Source organism: Acinonyx jubatus, chromosome C2, assembly GCF_027475565.1.
Source record: "Acinonyx jubatus isolate Ajub_Pintada_27869175 chromosome C2, VMU_Ajub_asm_v1.0, whole genome shotgun sequence".
Taxonomy (NCBI): Eukaryota; Metazoa; Chordata; class Mammalia; order Carnivora; family Felidae; genus Acinonyx; species Acinonyx jubatus.
Window position 1 is genome coordinate 2722242 of NC_069384.1, and position 21150 is coordinate 2743391.

Sequence of the window (21150 nt, forward strand, 5' to 3'; positions counted from 1 at the left end):
TTGAAGTTTCTGTTGCGATTGTATTTGAAAATCTGTTCTCCAAAGGTTGCAACCTATGGTTTCATGCCTAGAACAAACACTGTATTTTTCTAGCTCTTCCTGGTGCATGCTGGGTGAGCCCACTCTGATGCTTCCACTGCTGCACAAATTTGAACTCTTCCCTCACATGGATTTTGTTTTACTTTCTGTCTGCGAGGGTAATTTTCTACAGTTTTCCAAACGTCCTGTTTCTGGTCTTTTCAGTGGGAACTTGTCATGAAGGAGCAGAGTTCTAACTACTGCTTCCAATAATTTAAACAAGCTCTTCTTCTGCGCCCTTGCACTCTTGTGTTTTGTACTGGTATTGGTGCAAAAGTGTGATACTTTTCATTTCCAAACTTTCAGGATAAAGCTTTGAAGTTTTTCAACATCACTGGTCAGACAATGGAGAGTTTTGTGAAGTCACTGGACGGGGATGTCAAGGAACTCGATTCTGATGAAAATCAGTTTGTGTTTGCTTTGGCTGGGATCGTAACAAGTAAGTAATTCTTTTTAGATGCAGTGAACTGTCAGAGGTGTGCCTGGAGTGGTGATTACAGCCAGGGGTGTGTGTGCAGGAGCATCTCCAGGAACGTTCTAGATGCCCTGCGGTCCTGACCCTGGAGGGTCTGATTCAGTGGGGCCGGGCCACTACCGGTACCCAGGTGATTCTGATAAGCACCCACCGGTGAGGAAGGTGACGGATCCAGGAAACAAGATGAGTCTGTGTGTTCCGTTCAGTTCTGCACATGGAAAGAAGTCAAAACAAACCTTTTAAGTTTAGCTACTTGTTATTTGGAGATCTGGTTATTTTGCTAATGTCTAGCGAAAGTAGAAGCCTTAAGCTAAGCCTAAGTGAGGCTCTTGCGGTTGTTTTGGTACGAAACCCAAGTTGTTTCCCAAAGATTACAGTTGTTGTTATGATACAAATACGTGATAAAACTACTGTAAGGGATAAAGCCAAGTGACTACATCATGTAATAAGTCGTATCTCAGTATAGTGGGAAGTGATACATACTGGTGAGTGTCACAGTTCTGAAGTCAGTGAAAGAGATGTGTTGCCGTGACTGTTCTGTTCTTTACAGTCTTCTCTGTTACGTTGCTCTGTCCTCTCTGCTGTATCCTGTGCTACTCTTAGGGTAATTCTCTGCTATTAAAGAGAGAGGAAGTCTTATTTTCCTCATGGCATCATCCTTCATCTACTGAAATCCTAATGAGGCAGACCCTGTGTAGACATGTTCTTCATAATTCCTGCCAAATTGGTGATACTTCTTTGAGGTGGATATTGAGACTCAGGTGGTGTCTGGGGCGGTCCAGGACGGCACTGCGTGCTTCCAACATGGCACCGTGGGGTGGAGGGGGCTCGCGTTGCTCCTTTAAAGTTGTTTTAAGGTCTCTTTTTAAACCAAAGGCATTTGCAGACTTGATTGGGTTCTCTGCTGTTTTCAGGGGACCCCAGAGATCTGTGATGAATATGATTTGTCATTCTGTTGGGTTGTGAATCTGAACCGCTTGAATTACTGGTTAGTGTGTGGGGTGGGGCAGTTGGCCAGCAGGTAAAGCAGCCTATTGCCCAACTTACAAACTCAACTTGGCTTTGTTTTTTCCTGCCTGGAGTTGCTTACCTGGGAACTCACAAAGAGAAAGCGTGCACTTCTACTTCCGCTTACACGTTGGTCAGAAGCTTCAAAGATAGTGATAAAAGATACATCAATTCAAAATGGGCAAAAGTCTTGAATAAACATTTCTCCAAAGTAAACATACAAATAGCCAGTAAACACATGAAGGGATGTTCAACATCATCAGCCATCAGGGAAGTGCAAATCAAAACCACAATGAGAGGGGCACCTGGGTGGCTCAGTCGGTTAAGCTTCCGACACTTGATTTTAGCTCAGGTCACAAACTCACGGTTCATGGGTTCAAGCCCCGCGTCAGGCTCTGTGCTGACAGCACGGAGCCTGCTTAGGATTCTGTCTCTCCTCTCTGCCCCTCCTCTGCTCTCTCTCTCAAAATAAATAAACTTTTAAATATTTATATATATTGGGACGCCTGGGTGGTTCAGTCGGTTGAGCATCCGACTTCAGCTCAGGTCATGATCTCATGGTTTGTGAGTTCGAGCCCCATGCCGGGCTCTGTGATGACAGCTCAGAGCCTGGAGCCTGTTTCAGATTCTGTGTCTCCCTCTCTCTGCCCCTCCCCCACTTGTGCTCTGTGTCTCTCTGCCTCTAAAAAATAAACTAAATGTAAAAAAAAAAACTTTAAAATATATATATTTAAAGATTATTTTTATTATTATTAAAATTATATGATTATTATGGTAACAGAAATATCTATAAATATCTAAAAAATGTTAATGTTTATTTATTTTGAGTAAGAGAGAGAGAGAGAGAGAGACAGAGTGTGAGCTGGGGAGGGGCACAGAGAGAGGGAGACACAATCTGAAGCAGGCTCCAGGCTCTGAGCTGCCAGCACAGAGCCCGACACGGGGCCTGAACTCACAAAGTGTGAGATCATGACCTGAGCCGAAGTCAGACACTTACCCGACTGAGCCACCTAGCCGCCCGCCCCTCTACAAATAATTTTAAAGGAAAATAAACCGAGAAAAAAATGGGTACATTTTAGCAGTTTTCTGCAAAAACTACAACAGAGCAACCCTTATGGTGTAGTCTTAGAGCTGACTCCCGAGCGTTCCCGGACAGATGGACTAATCTTGGAGCTATTTGTAGGCATTTACTCACATTTATTTACCTTGTAGTTTGCTCTGTAGTTACTGGTAAGTCAGTGAAGTACAGGCTCGGCGTTTGCTCTCATGATACCGGACACGTGGTCTGGGACTTTATTTACCAGTGAATTTGCTGTGTTTCGTTGGGTGCCGTTGCCCATCGAGGTGTGTTTTCAGTGGTACCTTAGCGATGTCCTGTTGTCCATCGCTTGTACCAAAGCACCTGAAACTTCAGGTCTTCAAACAAGGACAGTCGCTTCTCTTGCTTCGGGCTTGGAGGGTAAGGTGCCACTCTGCGCTGTGCGGGGCCTCAGCTGAGGCGGCTCCGCTTGCCTCCGGAGGCTGGGACAGCTGGGGGCTCACCCGGTGTCTTTCTCTTTCTCTCTGCAGGTGGTCCCAGGGCTTCCCTGTGTGCTCTCTGGTCTCTGCATCCCATCTTGGGCAGACTTTTCCGGACTCTGAAGTAACAGTGATTTTGATGCTTTTGTTTTTTATCTTTCTGTTGCAGATGTTGCTGCCATAGCATGTGGTCGAGAATTCTTGGTTAATTCAAGTCGGGTGCTGTTGGACACCTTTCTGCAGCTTCTGGGAGACTTGAAGCCAGGACAGTGCACGAAACTCAAAGTGTATGGTGGATGATATTAAAAAGCTCATGTTTATTTACCTATTAGTTAGAATTTGCTGATGGGGCTTCTTTTTCAAGTAAACACAGTTACTTTGGCAATAATTCTAAAAAAATAGAAGAAACACGTTGCCCGGAGAATTAAGGGATGCACTCTTTGTTCAGTACTATCTTAGAAAAATAATAAACAAAAAGAGTGTTCTCGTTCTCACCTTAGAGCAATCGGTGAGTCCCAAAGGTTATCATGTGACACTTTAAGGTCATCTTAATTACCTCAAAGTGAACTTAAATAGGAGATTGTTACAGCAGTGTCCTACCTCCAGGTGCCAAAATCTGCCTTTGTTTTCTACTGGGTAACAAACTTCGTGGCTCAAACAGCACCTGCTTCCAAGTCCTGCGGGTCAGGAGTCCGAGAGAGCTCACCTGGGCTCTCTGAGCGGGGCCTCACATGGCCAAAACTGAGGTGTTGTCCAGGCCGGGCTCTTTTCCAGAGGCTCCAGAGGGCCCACCTGGGGCACGTTCAGGATGCTGGCAAATCCAGCTCCCTGCACTTATAGGACTCAGGTCCTCGTTTCCTCGCTGACTGGCCTGTGGGGCTGTCTCAGCTTCCTGGGCTGACAGAGTTTCTGATCCTGTGAGGCACCCGTCTTCAAGGTCCAGTGGCTCACTGAGTCCTTAACCTGGAAGCTCTCAGACTTCCTCTTCCGCTGCCAGCCAGAGAAAATGCTGTACGTGGATGGGCTCGGGGGTGTAGCTTAAGCATAACTGGATAAACTCCCTTTTCATAAGCCAGAGGCACCCAATTGGTAACCTCAGGTAGGTGTGCCGAGACTCTCCGCCGTGTAACTGAACGTGACTGGGGTGTTGTGTGTTCAGCCTGGGGGTCAGGGCAGGAGGTGTTGGGCCACTTTTCATTCTGAGCGGTGGCTTTTCCTCCTTGGAACATTTCATTGTCTCTGTCATCTTGGCGTGGTGTCTCTTGGTTATCTTTTCCCATGTGCGTTGGGATTTTTCCTATTTTTTTGTGTGCTGGGTAATTTTGGGTTGTACTGTGGATATTTGAATATTATGTTTTGAGACCCTTGGTCTTTTTTAAACTGTGGAAAATGTTGACGTTTTTGTTTGAGCAGACAGCCTGGTTGGGTCCAAGTGACAGGTTCTCACCTGCCTCCTCTGTATTGTGTTTTCAGCGTCCTTTGCAGTTTCAGAAAGCCTTCGCAGGACCGCTGGGTCTGCCCCTCCCGTGTACCACCCGCGTCAGCCTAAAACCCTGGTGATCTCTGGCCATTTAATTCTCAGGCTGGGGTATGCTCTTTCTGATTAGATTCACACATGCCTAGCTTGGCGTGAGGCCGGGGTTTACGAACCACCTTGCGGGGTCACTCGCCTGAGCTCTTGAACTCTCCACGGTGTGCTTGGTACTTGTTAGTTACCCAGGGCTCCCCTTCCAGCCCTTCGCCTGGAGTGCCGGTGTTCCACATGCCCTGCTGCGTCCTGTGCTTCTGCAGCTGTGCCCGGCAGCAGGGGTTCAGAGGGTCACAGCTCCTTCCGGCGGTGAGGAAGATTTCCTGTCCACACAGTGGGAGTTATTTGGGGGCTCGAGCCCGACAAGAGGTCTTCCGGTGCGCGTTCTTATGCGAGTCACTGCCATGCCTGGGCTTGGGGGCTGAGTGGTGAACTCGCTGCGTGTTTGGTGGTTCTTCTAACTCTGGACTTGTGCCCGTTCTGTCTGCTGCTGTTTCCTTTTCAGGGGCTTCACGTCGCTGCTCCGTGTATTCTGTTCAGAATTCATAGCTGCGTTCAGTGGAACCAAGAGGGTGGGGCATGTTCACCCCCATCTTACCTGGAACCAGATCCTTGAGTCTGCTCCAGTATTTTATACTAGCAAATAGATGTCCGCGAGTGATATATATAATACAACATAACATATAACTTGTATAGTTTTGTGTATATTTTTGCGAGTTGTCTGTGCCCATAGTTAATTCCTTTGAAATATCTTGCACCAAAAAGATGTAACATTTGGATTATCTTATCCCAGATTGATGGACATTAGGTTATTTTCAGGTTTTACTCTGCAAATGTAATAGTGTAGTGAACACCTTTGGCAAATATCTCCTTGCTAACCTGTGTGAGGCTTTTTTTCTCTAGGAGTTTTCCCAAAAATGCAATGTTTGAGAAGTAAGACGTGCACACTTTTAGTTTGATAAGACGCTGCCAGATGGGTCACCAAAGTACACACTTCCACCCACAGGGCATCAGAGTGCTGTGTCTCCCACACCTTCCTCAGCACTTCAGTGTTTATTATTTTCTAATAAAGGGTATTTGTATTATCTACATCCGTCTGCCTGTCTTTAGGTGTATATTACTGGTAAGGTTGAAACTCTTTTCACTTTTTCATGACATTGTTTTTCCTGTGAATTACCTGTTCATGTCTCTTGCCTGTTTTCTGTTGGGTTGTATTTTTCATAATGACTTGCTGTTTTTTTTTGTGTTCTGGATACTACACCGTTGTCTCTCGTGCCTCTGTGGTCCGTACAAGGTCAGTGTTTGGGGGCCAGTTAGCCCCCTCCTGCACTTCCGAGGCAAGGCTTTGTACAGGGTCTGTGTGTCTTCTAGTCTCTCTGGTTCCAGTACGTGAAGCTCTGGGCCTTTGCATGTTAGGCAGCCCCTGTCCTGCACTGGGAGATGGGCAGACTTGCATTCAGAGACGTTTACTTGCTTGCTTGGCGGTTTTCCACCTGACAGGGAGCAAAGCCTGGAGCAAAAGTGGATAAACTGTTCGCCTCAGACCTGCTTGGGATCCCAGCCTGCACCAGCCTCTTGTGGGTCTCCTCACGTTATCATTTTTGGCTGCCTTCTGATTTACGTGCCATTTGTTCATGCTCTTCTTCACTGCTAACTCGTGGCCTTGAGTCCTCTGGACCAGGACCTTTTTTGTACTGTAAGTAAACTTCTCTTTTTGGCCTCTCCTTGTCTTGACTGTAACTTGCCTCTATCCTGGAAAGTTTGCTTTCCTTTCTGCTTCTGTGGCTAAAGGCTACTCATTTTCAGCAGCTTGGGTGCCTTAGACCCAGAGAAGGGGATTTTTTTTTAAAAGACTTAAATCTTTTAGAGCAGTTTTAGTTTCACAGCAAAATTTACTAGAAAATACAGAGATTTTCCATATACTGTGTCCCAACACATACGTAGCCTTTTCCACTATCAGTATCATTCACGAGAATGGTGTTTTGTTTTGTTTTGTTTTGTTTTGTTTTGTTTTGTTTTGCCAGCAGTGAACCTGCATTGACACAACGTAGTCACCCAAAGACCATAATTTACCTAAGTTTACTCTTAGTGTCGCACATTCTGTGGATTGGGGCTAATGTATTATGGCATATGTTCATTAACAGTATACAGAGTATTTTCACTGCCCTGGAAATCTTCTGTGTTCTACCTGTTCATTTCTTTCCTGCCCCAGCCCCTGGCAGTTCTTGATCTATGTATTGTCTGCATGGTTTTGCCTTTTCCACAGTGTCATACAGTTGAAAGCCTTCTCAGACTGGCTTCTTTTACTTAGTAATAATCTTTTAAGGTTCTTTCATATCTTTTCATGGCTTTGAGTTTTCTGAGAGTTCTTTGTATATTTTGGATAATATTCTTCTATCAGCTGTGTCATTTGCAAGTATTTTCTCTCAGTCTGTGGCTTGTCTTCTTAATCTCTTGACGTGGTCTTTCACAGAGCAGAAGCTCTTAATTTTCATGCAGTCTAGCTCATCAAGTATTTGTTTTACTGGACCTCTGGTGTTGTGTCTACATAAGGCATCACCATGTATGGGTCATAGGTGTTCTCCTGTGTTACACCCTGGGAGCCGTATAGTATTTTATTTTACAGTTAGGCCTGTGAGTCACTTTGAGGTAATTTTTGTGAAGGGTGTAACGTCCATGTCTAGATTTATTTTTTTGCGTGTGGATGTCCACTTGTCCTAGTACCACTTGTCGAAGAGACTGTCTTTGCTCCATTGTATTGCCTTTGCTCCTTTGTTGAAGATCAGTTAACTCTGTTTGTGTGGATCTACTACTGAGCTCTTTATGCTGTTCCATTGATCTGTTTGTTCTTTTTCCAGTATCACATCATCTTGATCACTGTAGCTTTGTAGTGAGTCCTGAAGGCAGGTGATGTTAGTCCTACAACCTTGTTGTTATTCAATATTATGTAGGCTATGCTGGGTCTTTTGCCACTCTATATAAACTTAGAGTCAGTTTAGTGATACCCACAAAACAACTCACTGGAATTTTGATTGGGATTGCGGTGAATCTAAAGATCAAGTTGGGAAGAACTGACATCTTCACATTGAATCTTCCTATCCATGAACATGGAATATCTCTGTCTATATGTCTTCCTTCCTTCCTTCTTCTCCTTCTCTTTATTTTCTTTCTTTCCTCCATTTATTTAGTTCTTTGATTTAATTCATCAGAGTTTTATAGTTTTCTACATATATATCTTGTACATATCTTGTTAGATATATACCTGAGTATTTAATTTGTAGGGGGTGCTAAATGTGAATGATATTGCATTTTTTATTTCAAATTCTACTTGTACATTGTTGGTATATAGGAAAGCAGTTGACTTTTGTATGTCAACCTGGTATCCAAAACCTTGCTATAATCTTATTAGTTCTGGGAGGCTTTTTTGGTTGATTCTTTCAGATTTTCTACATAGATGATTATGTTACCTGTGAACAAAGACAGTTTTATTTCTTTCTTCCCAATCTGTATATCTTTTACTATATTTTCTTAATTTCCTGCATTAATAAGGACTTACAGCATGATGTTGAAAAAGAGTGGTGAGAGGGGACATCCTGACCTTGTACCTGATCTTAGTGGAAAACATTTGAGTTTCTTACCATTAAGTATGTTAGCTATAGGTTTTTTGTAAATACCGTTTATCAAGTATGTCAAATAAACTATTCCTAGTTTACCGAGAGACTTTTTCATGGATGGATGTTGGATTTTGTCAAATGCTTGTTCTGCATCTATTGGTATGATTTTGTGATTTTTTTTTTAGTCTGTTGATATGATGGATTATAGTAATTGATTTTTTTTTAAACGTTTATTTATTTTTGAGACAGAGAGACACAGAGGATGAACGGGGGAGGGTCAGAGAGAGAGAGGGAGACACAGAATCGGAAACAGGCTCCAGGCTCTGAGCTGTCAGCACAGAGCCCGACGTGGGGCTCGAACTCACGAACCGCGAGATCATGACCTGAGCTGAAGTCGGACGCTCAACCGACTGAGCCACCCAGGCGCCCCATATAGTAATTGATTTTTGAATATTGAACCAGCCTTGGATACCTAGGTTAAATCTCACTTGGTCATGGTGTAAATTCTATTTATACTTTTTTAATTTCAGTTTGCTAATATTTTGTTGAGGGTTTTTCCATCTATGTTCATGAGAGGTATTGGTCTGTAGTTTTCTTAACAATGTCTTTGTCTGGTTTTGGTGTTTGGGTAATGCTGTTCTCAAAGAATGAGTTAGGAAATATTCTCTCTGTTTCTCTCCTCTGAAAGAGATTGTAGAGAATTGGTATAATTTCTTCCTTAAACATTTGGTAGAATTGACCAATGAACCCATCTGGGCCTGGTGCTTTCTATTTTGGAAAGTTATTAATTATTTTCTCAATTTCTTAATAGATAAGGGCCTATACAGATCATCTGTTTCTTGTTGTAGGAGTTTTGGCAGATTGTGTCTTGTAAGGAATTGATTCATATCATCTAGGTTATCAAATTTGTGGGCATAGAGTTGTTCATAGTATTAGGTTACTATCCTTTCAATTTCCGTGGGATCTGTAGTAATGTCTCTTTTTATTTCTGATACTGGTAATATGTATTCTCTGTCAATTTTATTGTTCTTTTCAAAGAAACAGCTTTTGGTTTTATTGATTTTTCTCTGCTGGTTTCCTATATTAAGTTTCATTGATAATCTCTTTCTTTTTTAATCTTTATTTATTTATTTTTTTTGAAAGAGAGAGAGAGAGTGAGAGCATGGGGGAGAGGGGCAGAGAGAGAGGGAGACACAGAATCGGAAGCAGGCTCCAGGCTCTGAGCTGTCAGCACAGAGCCCAATGTGGGGCCCAAACCCACAAACTGTGAGATCATGACCTGAGCCGAAGTCGGACGCTTAACTGACTGAGCCACCCAGATGCCCCTTTAATGTTTGTTTTTGAGAGAGAGAGACAGAGAGAGAGCATGAGCAGGGGAGGGGCAGAGAGATAGAGACACACAGAATCTGAAGCAGGCTCCACGCTCTGAGCAGTCAGCACTGAGCCTGAGGCAGGGCTCAAACCCACAGAGCATGAAATCATGAAGTCTAGCTGAAGTCAGACGCTTAGCTGACTGAGCCACCCAGGTGCCCCAAAATATTTTTAAATTTTTCTTGAGACTTCTTTAATTCGTGTTATTTAGAAGTGTGTTCTTTAATCTCCAAGTATTTAGGGATTTTCCAGTTATTTTTCTGTTACTAATTTCTAGTTGCATTCCATTGTGGTTGCAGTGATGTCACAGTTTCCAGCTGTAAGGTGGATTCATCTATTTCTCTTTGTAGTTCTATCATCTTTTGCCTCACTTAGTTTGACACTCTGTTGTTAGGTGCATATATGTTAACAATTGTTATGTCTTTTTGGAGAATTGACCCCTTTATTATTATGTAATACCCTTCTTTTTTTTTAAGTTTATTTATTTAGTTTTGAGAGACAGGGCATAAGCAGGGGAGGGGCAGAGAGAGAGAGAGGGAGAGCGAGAATCTCAAACAGGCTCCACACTGTCAGTGCAGAACCTGATGCGGGGCTCAATCTTATGAACTTTGAGATCATGGCTTGAGCTGAAATCCAGAGTTGGACGCTCAATTGACTGAGCCACCCAGGTGCCCCTGTGCAATACCCTTTTTTATCACTGATAATTTTCCTTGCTTTGAAGTCCGCTTTTTCTGAAATTAATTGAGCTGCTCCTGCTTTCTTTTGATTAGTGTTAACATGGTATATTTTCCTCCATCCATTTATTTTTAATCTATATTTATTTTTATACTTAAAGTAGATTTCTTGTAGACTACCGATGGTTGGGCTGTGTCTTTTGATCCGTTCTGACAACCTCTGTCTTTCTGTTGGTGCACTTGGACCCTGGACATTCCAAGAGATAACTGGCGTAGTTGGACTACTGTCTACCGTCGTTGTTACTCTGTTGCCCTTGGTCTTTGTCTTGTTTTTGTCTTCCACTCTGTTTCTGCCTTTCCTGGTTTTAACTGAGCATTTGATACGGTTCCATTTTCTCTCCTTTCTTAGCATCTCAGCTTATTTCTCTTTTACCTTTTTCGGTGGTCGCCCTGCAGCTTGCGATACATTTACAGCTAATCCTGATCCCCTTTCGGATAACGCTGCCGGCTCCCGGGTACAGGGGCCCCTTAAGGTAACACGACCATCCTGCTCCTCCCTCCCGAGCCTCGCCGGGTGCCGTCGTTCATTTCACATACTCCTCAGTCACCACGACTACCCTCCTTGCTGTTACCTTGAACCAACTGCTGTTAGATCAAGTAAGGAAAAGAGAAATACAGCTTGGAACTTTTCCTTCAGTGACTTACGTTCCTTTAAGGAGATTTTAACGTTTCTTGCAAGGCAGGTCTACTGGCAACAAATTACAATTTTTGTCTAAGAAAGTCTTTGTTTCATTTTCTAAGGATACTTTCACTGGATGCAGAATTCGGGGTTTTGTTTTGTTTTGTTTTGTTTTGTTTTGTTTTGTTTTTTCCCTTCTCAACCCTTTAAAAATTTCACTGTTCTCTCTCTGTGCTTGTGTGGCTTCTGTAGAGAAGCTGATGGAATCTCGTCTCTGGTCCTGTAGGTGAGGTGTTCTTTTCTCTGGCTTCTTTCAGGACTTTTTCTTCCTCTTTGATTCTCTGCAGTTTGGCAGTGCTCTGCCCAGGGGTCACATGATTTTTGCACTTACCCTGCTTGGTGTCCTCGGAGCCTCCCAGATCTCGGGTCTGGTGTCTGATGTCAGGGTAGGGAATTCTCAGCCATCGTTGTTTCAAGCATGTTCTGCAGCTTTCTCTCTCTCTTCTCCTCCCGTATTCCCGCCGCCCAGAGGTTACACCTCCCTTATTGTCCCACAGTCCTTGGGTGTTCTGTTTGGGTTTTGTCTTTGTTCCCTTTGCTTTTCAGTTCTGCAGGTTTCTGTGGCTACGTCATCCAGCTCAGAGATGCTTTTGCCAGCCATGTCCAGCCCCCTAGGAAGCCCATGAAAGGCATCCTCTATTTCTGCCACAGTGGTTTTGTGTCTAGAATTTCTTTCTGGTTTTTCCTCACGATTTCCATCTCTCTGCTTACGTTTGCCCGTCTGCTCTTGCGTGCGGTCTGCTTTATCCATCAGAGCCCTTAGCATATTCGTCATGGTTGTTCTGAATTCCTGGTCTGACAACTCAGGCATCTTGGCCGTGTCTGGCTGTGTTGTTGCTTGCTTTGTCTGCGAATGGGTTTTTTTTTTTTTTTGCCTTTTGCCTTATGATTTTTTTTCTCGATAACCAGGCAAGTGACCTGGGTAGAAGGAAGTGCTGTAAACAGCCTTTTAGTAACATGGTGGTGACATGTCACAGGGAGGACACATTCTGTAGTCCCGTGACCTGGGCTCAGTCTTCCAGTGAGCCTGGGCCTCTGGACTGTGAACTTCATGAGTGTTTCTCAGCTTTTTCCTCCCCTGCCCTCCCCCCACCCCCCCAGTGGAAGAGGATGGCTGGAGTGGGCTGCTCTTGGGTATCTCCCTTTCCTAGGTCAGTTAGGGTCCAGTTAACTAGTTTCCCCTGAGGGCAGGCCTTGCTGGGAAGAACAGAGTGCCCTGGTGTGTTTCAGAACGGGTCCTTTTCCCTCACCCAGCCCTGGACACCCAGTCGAGCCCCTGCAGGTGCACGCCACAGGCCACCCCGTGGAGGCACCCTGGCTGGGAGCCCCGCACTTTCTAATGCTCAGGCTTGTCTACACCAAGCTTCTGGTGGTTCACCAGTTACCATTCAGGATTTCCTGCCCCAGCACTTGCTCCTGCACTGGTTTTTGCTCATGACTCTGCTCCGGTGAGCTGTGGCCCCGTATCCACCTGTCTCTCCAGTCTTGGGGACAGCAGTTTGCCCTGTGTCCTCCCCTCTCCTTGGGATCCAAGAGGAGCAGTTGTGGGTTGTGGACTTTTCAGTCTGTTGAGCTTTTTACCTATCATTAGGATGGCGTGATGGCCCCCAGCTCCTGACACGCAGAACTGGAAACTGCAAGTCCTAGCTTTCATTTTTTTTTTTTTTATTTAAAAAAATTTTTTTAATGTTTATTTATTTTTGATAGACAGAGCATGAGTGGGGGAGGGGCAGAGAGAGGGAGACACAGAATCTGAAACAGGCTCCAGGCTCTGAGCTGTCAGCACAGAGCCTGACTTGGGGCTCGAACTCACAGACCGTGAGATCATGACCTGAGCTGAAGTTGGACGCTCAACCGGCTGAGCCACCCAGGCGCCCCATCGTTTTTAAAGTCCATTTAAAAAAATCCATTTCTCTTCCACTTCATAAAAAACCCTTTCCTTCTTCGGAATTCAAGCAGCCAGTTACCTCCCTGTCCACCTTTGCCTCCCCTTGTCCACTCGGCAAGCACGGGGGTCGTGGCTTCCCCTGCCTGCCGTTCCCTTCGGTCTTGAATGTCTTGATCGTGTTTGTGGTGATGCTTTCAATGCTCTAATGTCAAGGCTGCTTGCCTTTCTCAGTTCCAGAGATGCTGCTGCTCTACACAGTGAATAACCCAGTCTTGCCGCCACGCATTTCAGCCTCTGACATGGCAGAGCCCACTGCGGCGCTCAGGTACATATCCTCTCTGTTCCTGCTCCCTCCTCATTGCCCCTTAAGCTCCTGCTCCTTCTGACTGTCACCCTCCCTGGCCAGCTTGCTTTCTGTCCCACTCGCTGGGATCCCGTGTGGAACACACCAGGTTTCTACTTGCCTGTTGGCAGTCACAGCACCCCCCTACCCCCCCTTTTCCTGATACTCCAGCCTTGGACCGGCCATGGGCCTTCTCCTTTCCTACGCCAGGGCTGCTCAGTGATGCTTGACCAGAAGGTTCCCAGTGCAGCCATGCCATCTCACCCTTTCCTGGTCTGAAGCCCCTGCCAGGGCCCTGTCTGTGTCCTCCCCAGTCTCCGCTTTGGTCTTCAGAGTGGCCAGGTCAGACTTCAGACTCTTTGTGACCTTGACCACTTCACCGTTCCTCGGTCCCTTGCAAATGTGTTCCCAGCAAGTGGCTTTCCTTCCTGCTACCCAGGGAGGATTGGGGGGTGGGCGTGACCTTACTTATGGCGGCTGCCTCATTTATGCCCACCTACTCTCTTTCTTCTCTGTGTGTCAGAGGAACCTGTGGCCTTCTGGGATTTTGGGTGACTGGTCCTTCTGCCTCTGGTTTTGATTAGCTGCCCTCTGGGATTTTGCTCAGTTGGTCGTCATCTCTTGCTTCGGCATTTTCAAATCCTCCCTCTCTACTGGCCCTTATCAGCCTTTTTGCTCCCATTTGTGCTGTGACAACCTTCATCAGGGCCCATTTGTCAGCTCTGCTGGAGTTTGGGTGGCCTTGGGTTTACCTGACATAACATGAAGGGTGGTGTCTCATGGTGCCTCGTTCCTTTTGCTTCCCCTTGAAGTCCCTGTGGGCCCCGTGGGCCACTGGCCTTGTAATAGACTTGATCCTACTGTGGGACCCAGTAGGTCTCTTTGGTGGCACACACCCACAGGGTGACAAGTGAGACATTCTTGTGACTTGGCCTCGGTGAGTTCTTTCAGCGTCCTGTCCTCTCAGCTTGTGTAATTTCTCACTTGTCCTGGCTTATCTGCCTGTTTTGGGGGAAGACCCTTTTTTAACTCCAAATCTAGAAACTTCCTATATCTGGTAGCCAGACGCACCGGCGGCTGCTGGGCCTCTCGGGTGCTTTGTTCTGTTCCAGCAGGATGGCCGGACTGCCATTTGCTATAGTGCTATGTCTCGTGAGCCTTGGCATCTGGGCCTCTGGGGGCATCGCCTTCCTGCCGCCCCAGCCAGGACCGCCTTCCCTGTGGGTGCCTGTGGGTGTTTCTCACGTCCTCACACAGCAGCCTCTCAGCCTCTCGGCCCAGGCCAGCCCTACACCAGGCTCCGTCAGCCAAGGCGGGGGAGGTCAGCGCTACCAGCTGCCGGCAAGCCGCAGGGGCTCCCGTCCACCTCTTCTCCAGCACTTCCCTTATCACCCGGCAGCCCGTGCTGGCCGGGTCAGCAGCCCCCATCGCCACCGGCGCCAGCTCTCGTCCTCCGCCCCCAGCCTCAGGTCACGCAGGCGTACGCGCGGCACCTGGCGCACTCTGCCGTGTCCGGCTTGTACCCGGACCTTGGGGCCGCACAGGCCAACGTGCACGGCGCTGGCACTCAGCCTGCTGTGGTGGACGCCGAGCCTCTCCTGGTTGGGTCTTGTCCCTCCCCACTGCTGTGGCGTGACACGGGTGTTGTCGTTGTTCTTGACACTCGAGAGCTGGACCAGCAAAATCTTTGTTTCGTGTGGGGGATCTGGATTTCTGGAATCAGAGTCACTTGGGCCTTTCTAAGTACCTTCTATTTCTTTTGTACTTAATTTTCTCAGTAACTGATTGTCGTTGCCTTTCATTGTGGTTTTACCAATCCTATCAAATAGACCATGCGAGGCCTTTTAGCATCTTGTCGTACCTGCTACTTAGGGCCACTGAACGGGTTTGCTGGAGGCCCCCGGGTTCAGGGTGGCTCCCCAGCTGGCGAAAGGGGACCTCAGGCAGGGCAAGCTATTGGAGGTTGCAGGGGTGGGGGGACTTCTCCACATTCCCGAACAAAGACCACTGGTTCTCAGCGGAACACCATCCCCAGGTTTGGGGTTCATCTGCATGCTCCAGGAAGGGGGTGTGGTTACTCGGTACCAGCCATAGGTCATCGACACAGCAAGTTTCACAGTTCAGGGCCCGGGGAGCATACGGTGTTTACGGTCAGGGAAGGCTGGAGAGGACAGAAGCTCCGCAAAGGTGTTTTTCGCCCAGGCACATGGAGGCACGATTACAGAAGCACCTTTGCAGTAGGGGATGTACTTGGCCCTGCTACTTGAAGTTGTTTGTTGGTCCACTTGACGGCTTCCCAGATGTCATCAGCAGGGTTTAGTCAGTGAGAAGTCTTGTACCTGCAGTCTCCCAGGTGCAGAGATTTCCTCTGGTGCAGAACCAGCTTGTGAGTTCTGCAGAAAACCAGTTCACAGTTTATGGCCAAACTAGCATTATTATGTTTTGGAACGGATGCAGTCTTGCGTGGTCATAGCTACATTTGCAGAGCTGAGCCTCCTTGAGTGATGATTCCCCATCCTAAGGACCATTGGGCTGATTTTTCCCGTGGAATCCCAGTTTCCAAAGAGGAGAGAACTTGGAAGGTGAGAACCCAGACTGTACTTTATAAAGATGATTCTAGAAGCATTTCCCCCAAATGTCATAGTGGCCGTGTTTTAGGGCTACACTTAGGACTCTAAGCTTGGAGAGGGAACTCTGCAGGCACCACAGTGCACTCAGTGGATGCATTGCTCATCTCTCCTCCCTTTGCTGGAAACTTCTGGGCGCCACAGACCGTGCTTCAGCTCTGTATTCCCAAGGCCTGAAACACAGAAGATACTCAGTAAATGATGCTAAATGAGCAAAGGAGGCAGACATACACTTTCTAGGGTCTGGTTATACCTGTTTGTTGTTAAAGTCGTACAGAGTGTAACCATGCATTTGGGTGAGCTGAAACCTTCACATAAGGAACAGCTTAATTCCAGTTGAAAAGAAATCCTCAAACATGATTGCATTTCCTTAATTGTTACCAAACTTTATTAATCCTAAGTAGTAGGAAAGCTATTGTTATTATTTTGTTTAGTGTTTATTTTTATTTTTGAGACAGAGACAGAACATGAGCAGGGGAGGGACAGAGAGGGAGACACAGAATCCGAAGCAGTGTCCAGGCTCTGAGCCGTCAGCACAGAGCCCGATGTGGGGCTCGAACCCACAAATCGAGAGATCATGACCTGAGCTGAAGTCGAGACGCTCAACCGACTGAGTCACCCAGGTGCCCTGGGAAGTTATTATTAAGGACATTACAGCGTATTTCTAGAATGTTGGTTAATGGTTAAATATTTTGAAGAGGGACATACGTTTGAGGACAAAATCTTGGGTTATGTTCAAATTCCTTAGAGTTGGCAGCATTTCCAGATATTAACAAAGGTCAACAAAGCTTCTAAAATGTTTCTAACATTCGGGGCCTGGGAGCTACTATATTTTATTTTTCAGGCGGCAGAGCTTGCAGCCACAAAATGTTTAACACTCAGTGAATTAGTCAAATACTAAGTTTGAATATAGCCTTGATTTTTCTTAAAGGCATTTTAAGGGTTTCAGCCTACCCAGTTTGATCATTCTATATACACTTTTTAAAAAAACAAAAAATCTGTGTTTGGCATTTTCGTTAAGAAAAAAGCAAATAATGTAATACACATATGGGCAAAAGAGATCATCAGGCAGTTCACAAAGGAAACACTGGCAAGCTTCATAAATACGGGAAAAGATTCTTGGCTTCAATCATAATGCAAATTATTACCATTATGAGATAACTTCATTCTATCTCATTGAAAAAAATCAGTGTCTGACAGTTAAGAGCTGTGGAGAGATGTGAGGCCTGAGAATGCTTACACCTGTCCGCCGCTGGTGGGAGGGAGACGAAGGCAGGTGGGCAGCATCTGTTGAGGTTAATATGCTTATGCCTGGAACAGGTAATCCCCTTTTGCCCACATACTCCAGAAAAAGTTTTAGCTGTAAACACTAGGACACTAGTGCAGAAATGTCATGGCATCTGCATTTGTAATAGCACGTACTAGGAATAATCTAAACCTTTGTCAGCTACAGAATAGATAGAGTGTGATTAATTCACGTGAAAATACTACTCAGGTCAATGTGGACAAACATCTCACTGTGGTGTGGAATATTATGGTATGGTATGCTGCCACTGATACAGACACGGAAGATGGGATTGTCGGGCTCTGCACGTGTGCTGTGAAAATGTCCAAAAGTGCGTGGCTGTGTCATGGGACAAATGGAGGTAAGGTATGCATTTAGACAGAGTTCACAAAGGGGATTGGACTATGGTGATAAGATTTTTTTTTCTTAACCAGGGAGGTGGGTATTGTATCATTCTTTCTATCTTTTCTGGGCCTTTAATGCTACACAGAAGGTAAAAATTAATCTGTAGACATTTGGTTAGGGTTACATATGCTGATTTGTAGGTTCTAACTTGATAAGGGGGCGCAGAATCTAAAACAAGCAGATTATGTATTTAATTACTGTACTTATTGGAAAAAAGAAACAACCAACCAATCCTAAAATGTGTATGGAACCACAAAAGACCCTGACTAGCCACAGTGACCTTGAAGAAGGAAAGCAAAGCTGGAGGCATTGCATTTCCAGATTTCAAGTTATATTACAAAGCTGTAGTTATCAACGCAATATGGTACTGGCACAAACACAGACACGTAGAGCAATGGAACAGAAATGAACCCACAACTATATGGTCAATTAATCTTTGACAGAGCAGGAAAGAATATCCAACGGAAAAAAAAGACAGTCTCTTCAGTAAGTGGTGTTGGGAAAACTAGACAGCGACATGCAAAAGAATGAAACTGGACCACTTTCTTACACCAGACACAAAATAAATTAAAAATGAATGAAAGACCTAAATGTGAGACAGGAAACCATCAAAATCCCAGAGGAGAATGCAGTCAGTGAGGTCTTTGACATCAGTGGTAGCAACTACTTTCTGGATATCTCACCAGAGGCAAGGGAAACAAAAGCAAAAGTAAACTATTGGGACTTTGTCAAGATGAAAATCTTCTGCACAGCAAAGGAAACCAACAAAACTAAAAGGCAACCTGCTGAATGGGAGAAGATCTTTGCAAATGACATGTCTGATAAAGGGTTAGTATCCAAAATATAAAAAGAACTAATAGAACTTAACACCCAAAAAACAATCCAATTAAAAAATGGGCAGAAGACACGAACAGGTGTTTCTCCAAAGAAGACATCCAGATGGCCAACAGACACATGAATAGATGCTCAGTGTTACTCATCATCAGGGAAATGGAAACCAAAACCGCAGTGAGCTACCACCTTACACCTGTCGGAATGGCGAAAATCAACAACACAAGAAACAAGTATTGTCAAGGATGTGGGGAAAAGGGAAGCCTTGTGTTGTGCACTGTTGGTGGAAATGCAAACTGGTGTAGCTACTCTGGAAAACAGTATGGGGTTCCCTGAAAAAGTTAAAAATAGAACTACCCTATGATCCAGCAATTGTATTACTGGGTATTTACCCAAAGGATACAAAAATACTGATTCAAAGGGGTACATGCATCTCAACGTCTATAGCAGCATTATTTACAATAGCCAGACTATGAAAGCAGCCCAAACGTCCATTGATGAATGAATAAAAATGTGGTGTGTGTGTGTGTGTGTGTGTGTGTGTGTGTAATGGAATATTATTCAGCCTTAAAAAAGAGTGAAATCTTGCCATTTGCAACAACATGGTTGGATCTAGAGAGTATTATGCTAAGTGAAATAAGTCAGAGAAAGACAAATACCATATCTCACTTACAGGTATGGAATTTAAGCAACAAAAGCAGCACAGGGGAAAAGAAGAGAGGCAAAGAAACAGCCTCTTAATTGTAGACAGCACACTGTTGGTCACCAGAGGGGAGGTGGGGATGGGTGAGATAGGTGATGGGGCTTAAGGGGGGCACTTGTGATGAGCACCAGGTGATGTATGGAGGTGTCAAATCACTATATCGTACGCTTGAAACTAATACTACACTGCATGTTAACTGGGATTTGAGTAAAAGCTTCAAAAATATTTACTAGGACAGGTACCTGCTCCTACAGTTGGCCCATGGCAAATGCTCAGTGAGATTTCCAAAAATATGTATATGTTGGTGGGCCTCAAACTGCCAGTTTCTGTGCGTTGTTTCGTCTGAAGTATGGTGGTAAGGCTCTGCCGTTTGCCTCTCTCGGTTAATATGTGCGGGCTTTTATAAGCATTTTATTGCTTATTGTTCCCCAGCTTTACTTGACGGTGCTAATTTGGCTACTTTTGGTTTTAGTCCAGATGACCGGTCGGGGCTTTTCTTTCCTGTGGTTATGCCTTTTTGTTTATTTCTGTTGTTGGCTTGTTTTGAAGTGTTGGGTGTCTCTGTTCTTTGTTACTTCCAGTTGTCATTTCTTTTAAGACGAGTAAGGTAATCCAGGAGTGTCACCTTTACTTGTAATGACTCAGCCTGTCCGTCAGACTGTCAGGAGGGCTTCCTGACTTCTTATCAGGCCGATCTGTGCAGCCCGGCCTGGGGAAGCTGGGTGGAAGGAGTGGGTTTGCCAGTGTCTCTCTCGTAGCCTGGGTTTCATCCTCTCTCTGTCGATATCAGATGTGTCCGCAGTTCCCAGCCTTCGGAGCCTTCGCATCTGTTTGTAACAAATCTTCTGCTTAGCTTCGTGGAAGGAAGCAGAATCCGCCTACCTTTTTTGTCACTGGAGGGAAGTCGGACTCCTGGCACTACAGCACTTTGGGAGGTGACGTTTACTTTTAATCCCTCAGTGCCAGAAGAGTCGATGGTGCAGTTTCTCTTGACTTTGCAGTTGGAAACTTGATACGTGATTTACAAAATATTTGTGGTTAGAATAGAAATCTTGGAACAGAAGGTTTTCTGGGTTTGCTGTTTGCTGAGTCCTGTGTGACCTTGGAGAAGTCTCTGGTCTTCTGTGAGATACAGCCTGGCAATGACATGAGATCACTGCGATCACATTTGTTCGCATCTTAGCTGCCTCCGGATGGCTGATTTTGACCAAATATGAATTTTAAAGGTATTTATCAATTTTGTGTGAGTCGTTTTTGCCACCTTAAATGGCAATCAATGGAGCGTTTCAGCTGGCTGTATTTCCTGGGTTTGCCCTGTATTCCAGCTTTCACTCACGTGCCGATTCTGCCTTTTAAAGTTTAAAGATTAGCTAGCTTTAAAAAAAAATAAAAAAGATTAGCTACCTTATTTTCATTCTCTAAGGCAGGGGTCACAAACTTTATCTGTAAAGGGCCAGAGAGAAAGTACTTTAGGCTTTGCGGGCCACATGGCCTCTGTAGCAGTGACTCGGCCGTGCTGTTGTAGCATATGGAAACGTGGGGACACTCCGTGTAACTTGGAGGAATTCCGACTACCTGTGTTGGTGATCTGAGAAAAGAACTTCTCTCTTCTTAGATTCCTGGGTTGGAGGCCTCAGAAAGTTCTAGTTAAAGTGCTGAATTTTCCTCATGAATACGACATTTGGACCGCTCTTAGTAACTCATTAAATAGATTACTAATGAATAGGGTTTGGATACTGCAAACATTCTCGGGAAACCTTGAAAGGATTTGCAAGTTTGGCTCCTTTTGTGGCCCGTGAGAAGGCAGAGGACCATCATCTGAGAACTGGGCATCACTGCCCTGGAGGGCGCTAGTCTAGCGTTGTCTTCTTGAACTTGGTAGCATTACTTTGACTTTGCAAACACCCATGGGAATACGGGGAGAGAACGCCTTGTCTGTGCGTGCTTTGCCCTGCTGGGGCTCTCAGTCGCTGGGGGTTGGTGCCCTTTCCATATTCAAACTGAGTGCTTACAGGCCCTGCAGCAGGCTGTGTGGCTGCAAAAATGAATAAGCCACGGAGCTT

The 21150-nt window shown here is 45.4% G+C and overlaps 1 protein-coding gene across 6 annotated transcripts in view; it reads left to right on the forward strand.

Moving 5' to 3' along the window:
- Positions 1 to 21150, forward strand: part of HSF2BP (heat shock transcription factor 2 binding protein) — a 95581-nt gene that overhangs the window by 28721 nt on the left and 45710 nt on the right. For all 6 annotated transcript variants that reach the window (XM_053220498.1, XM_027041500.2, XM_027041496.2 and 3 more), the window contains 2 exons: positions 385 to 517; positions 3249 to 3366. In XM_053220498.1, coding sequence (XP_053076473.1) covers positions 385 to 517; positions 3249 to 3366 — 251 coding nt within the window. The remainder of the gene's footprint in view (positions 1 to 384; positions 518 to 3248; positions 3367 to 21150) is intronic.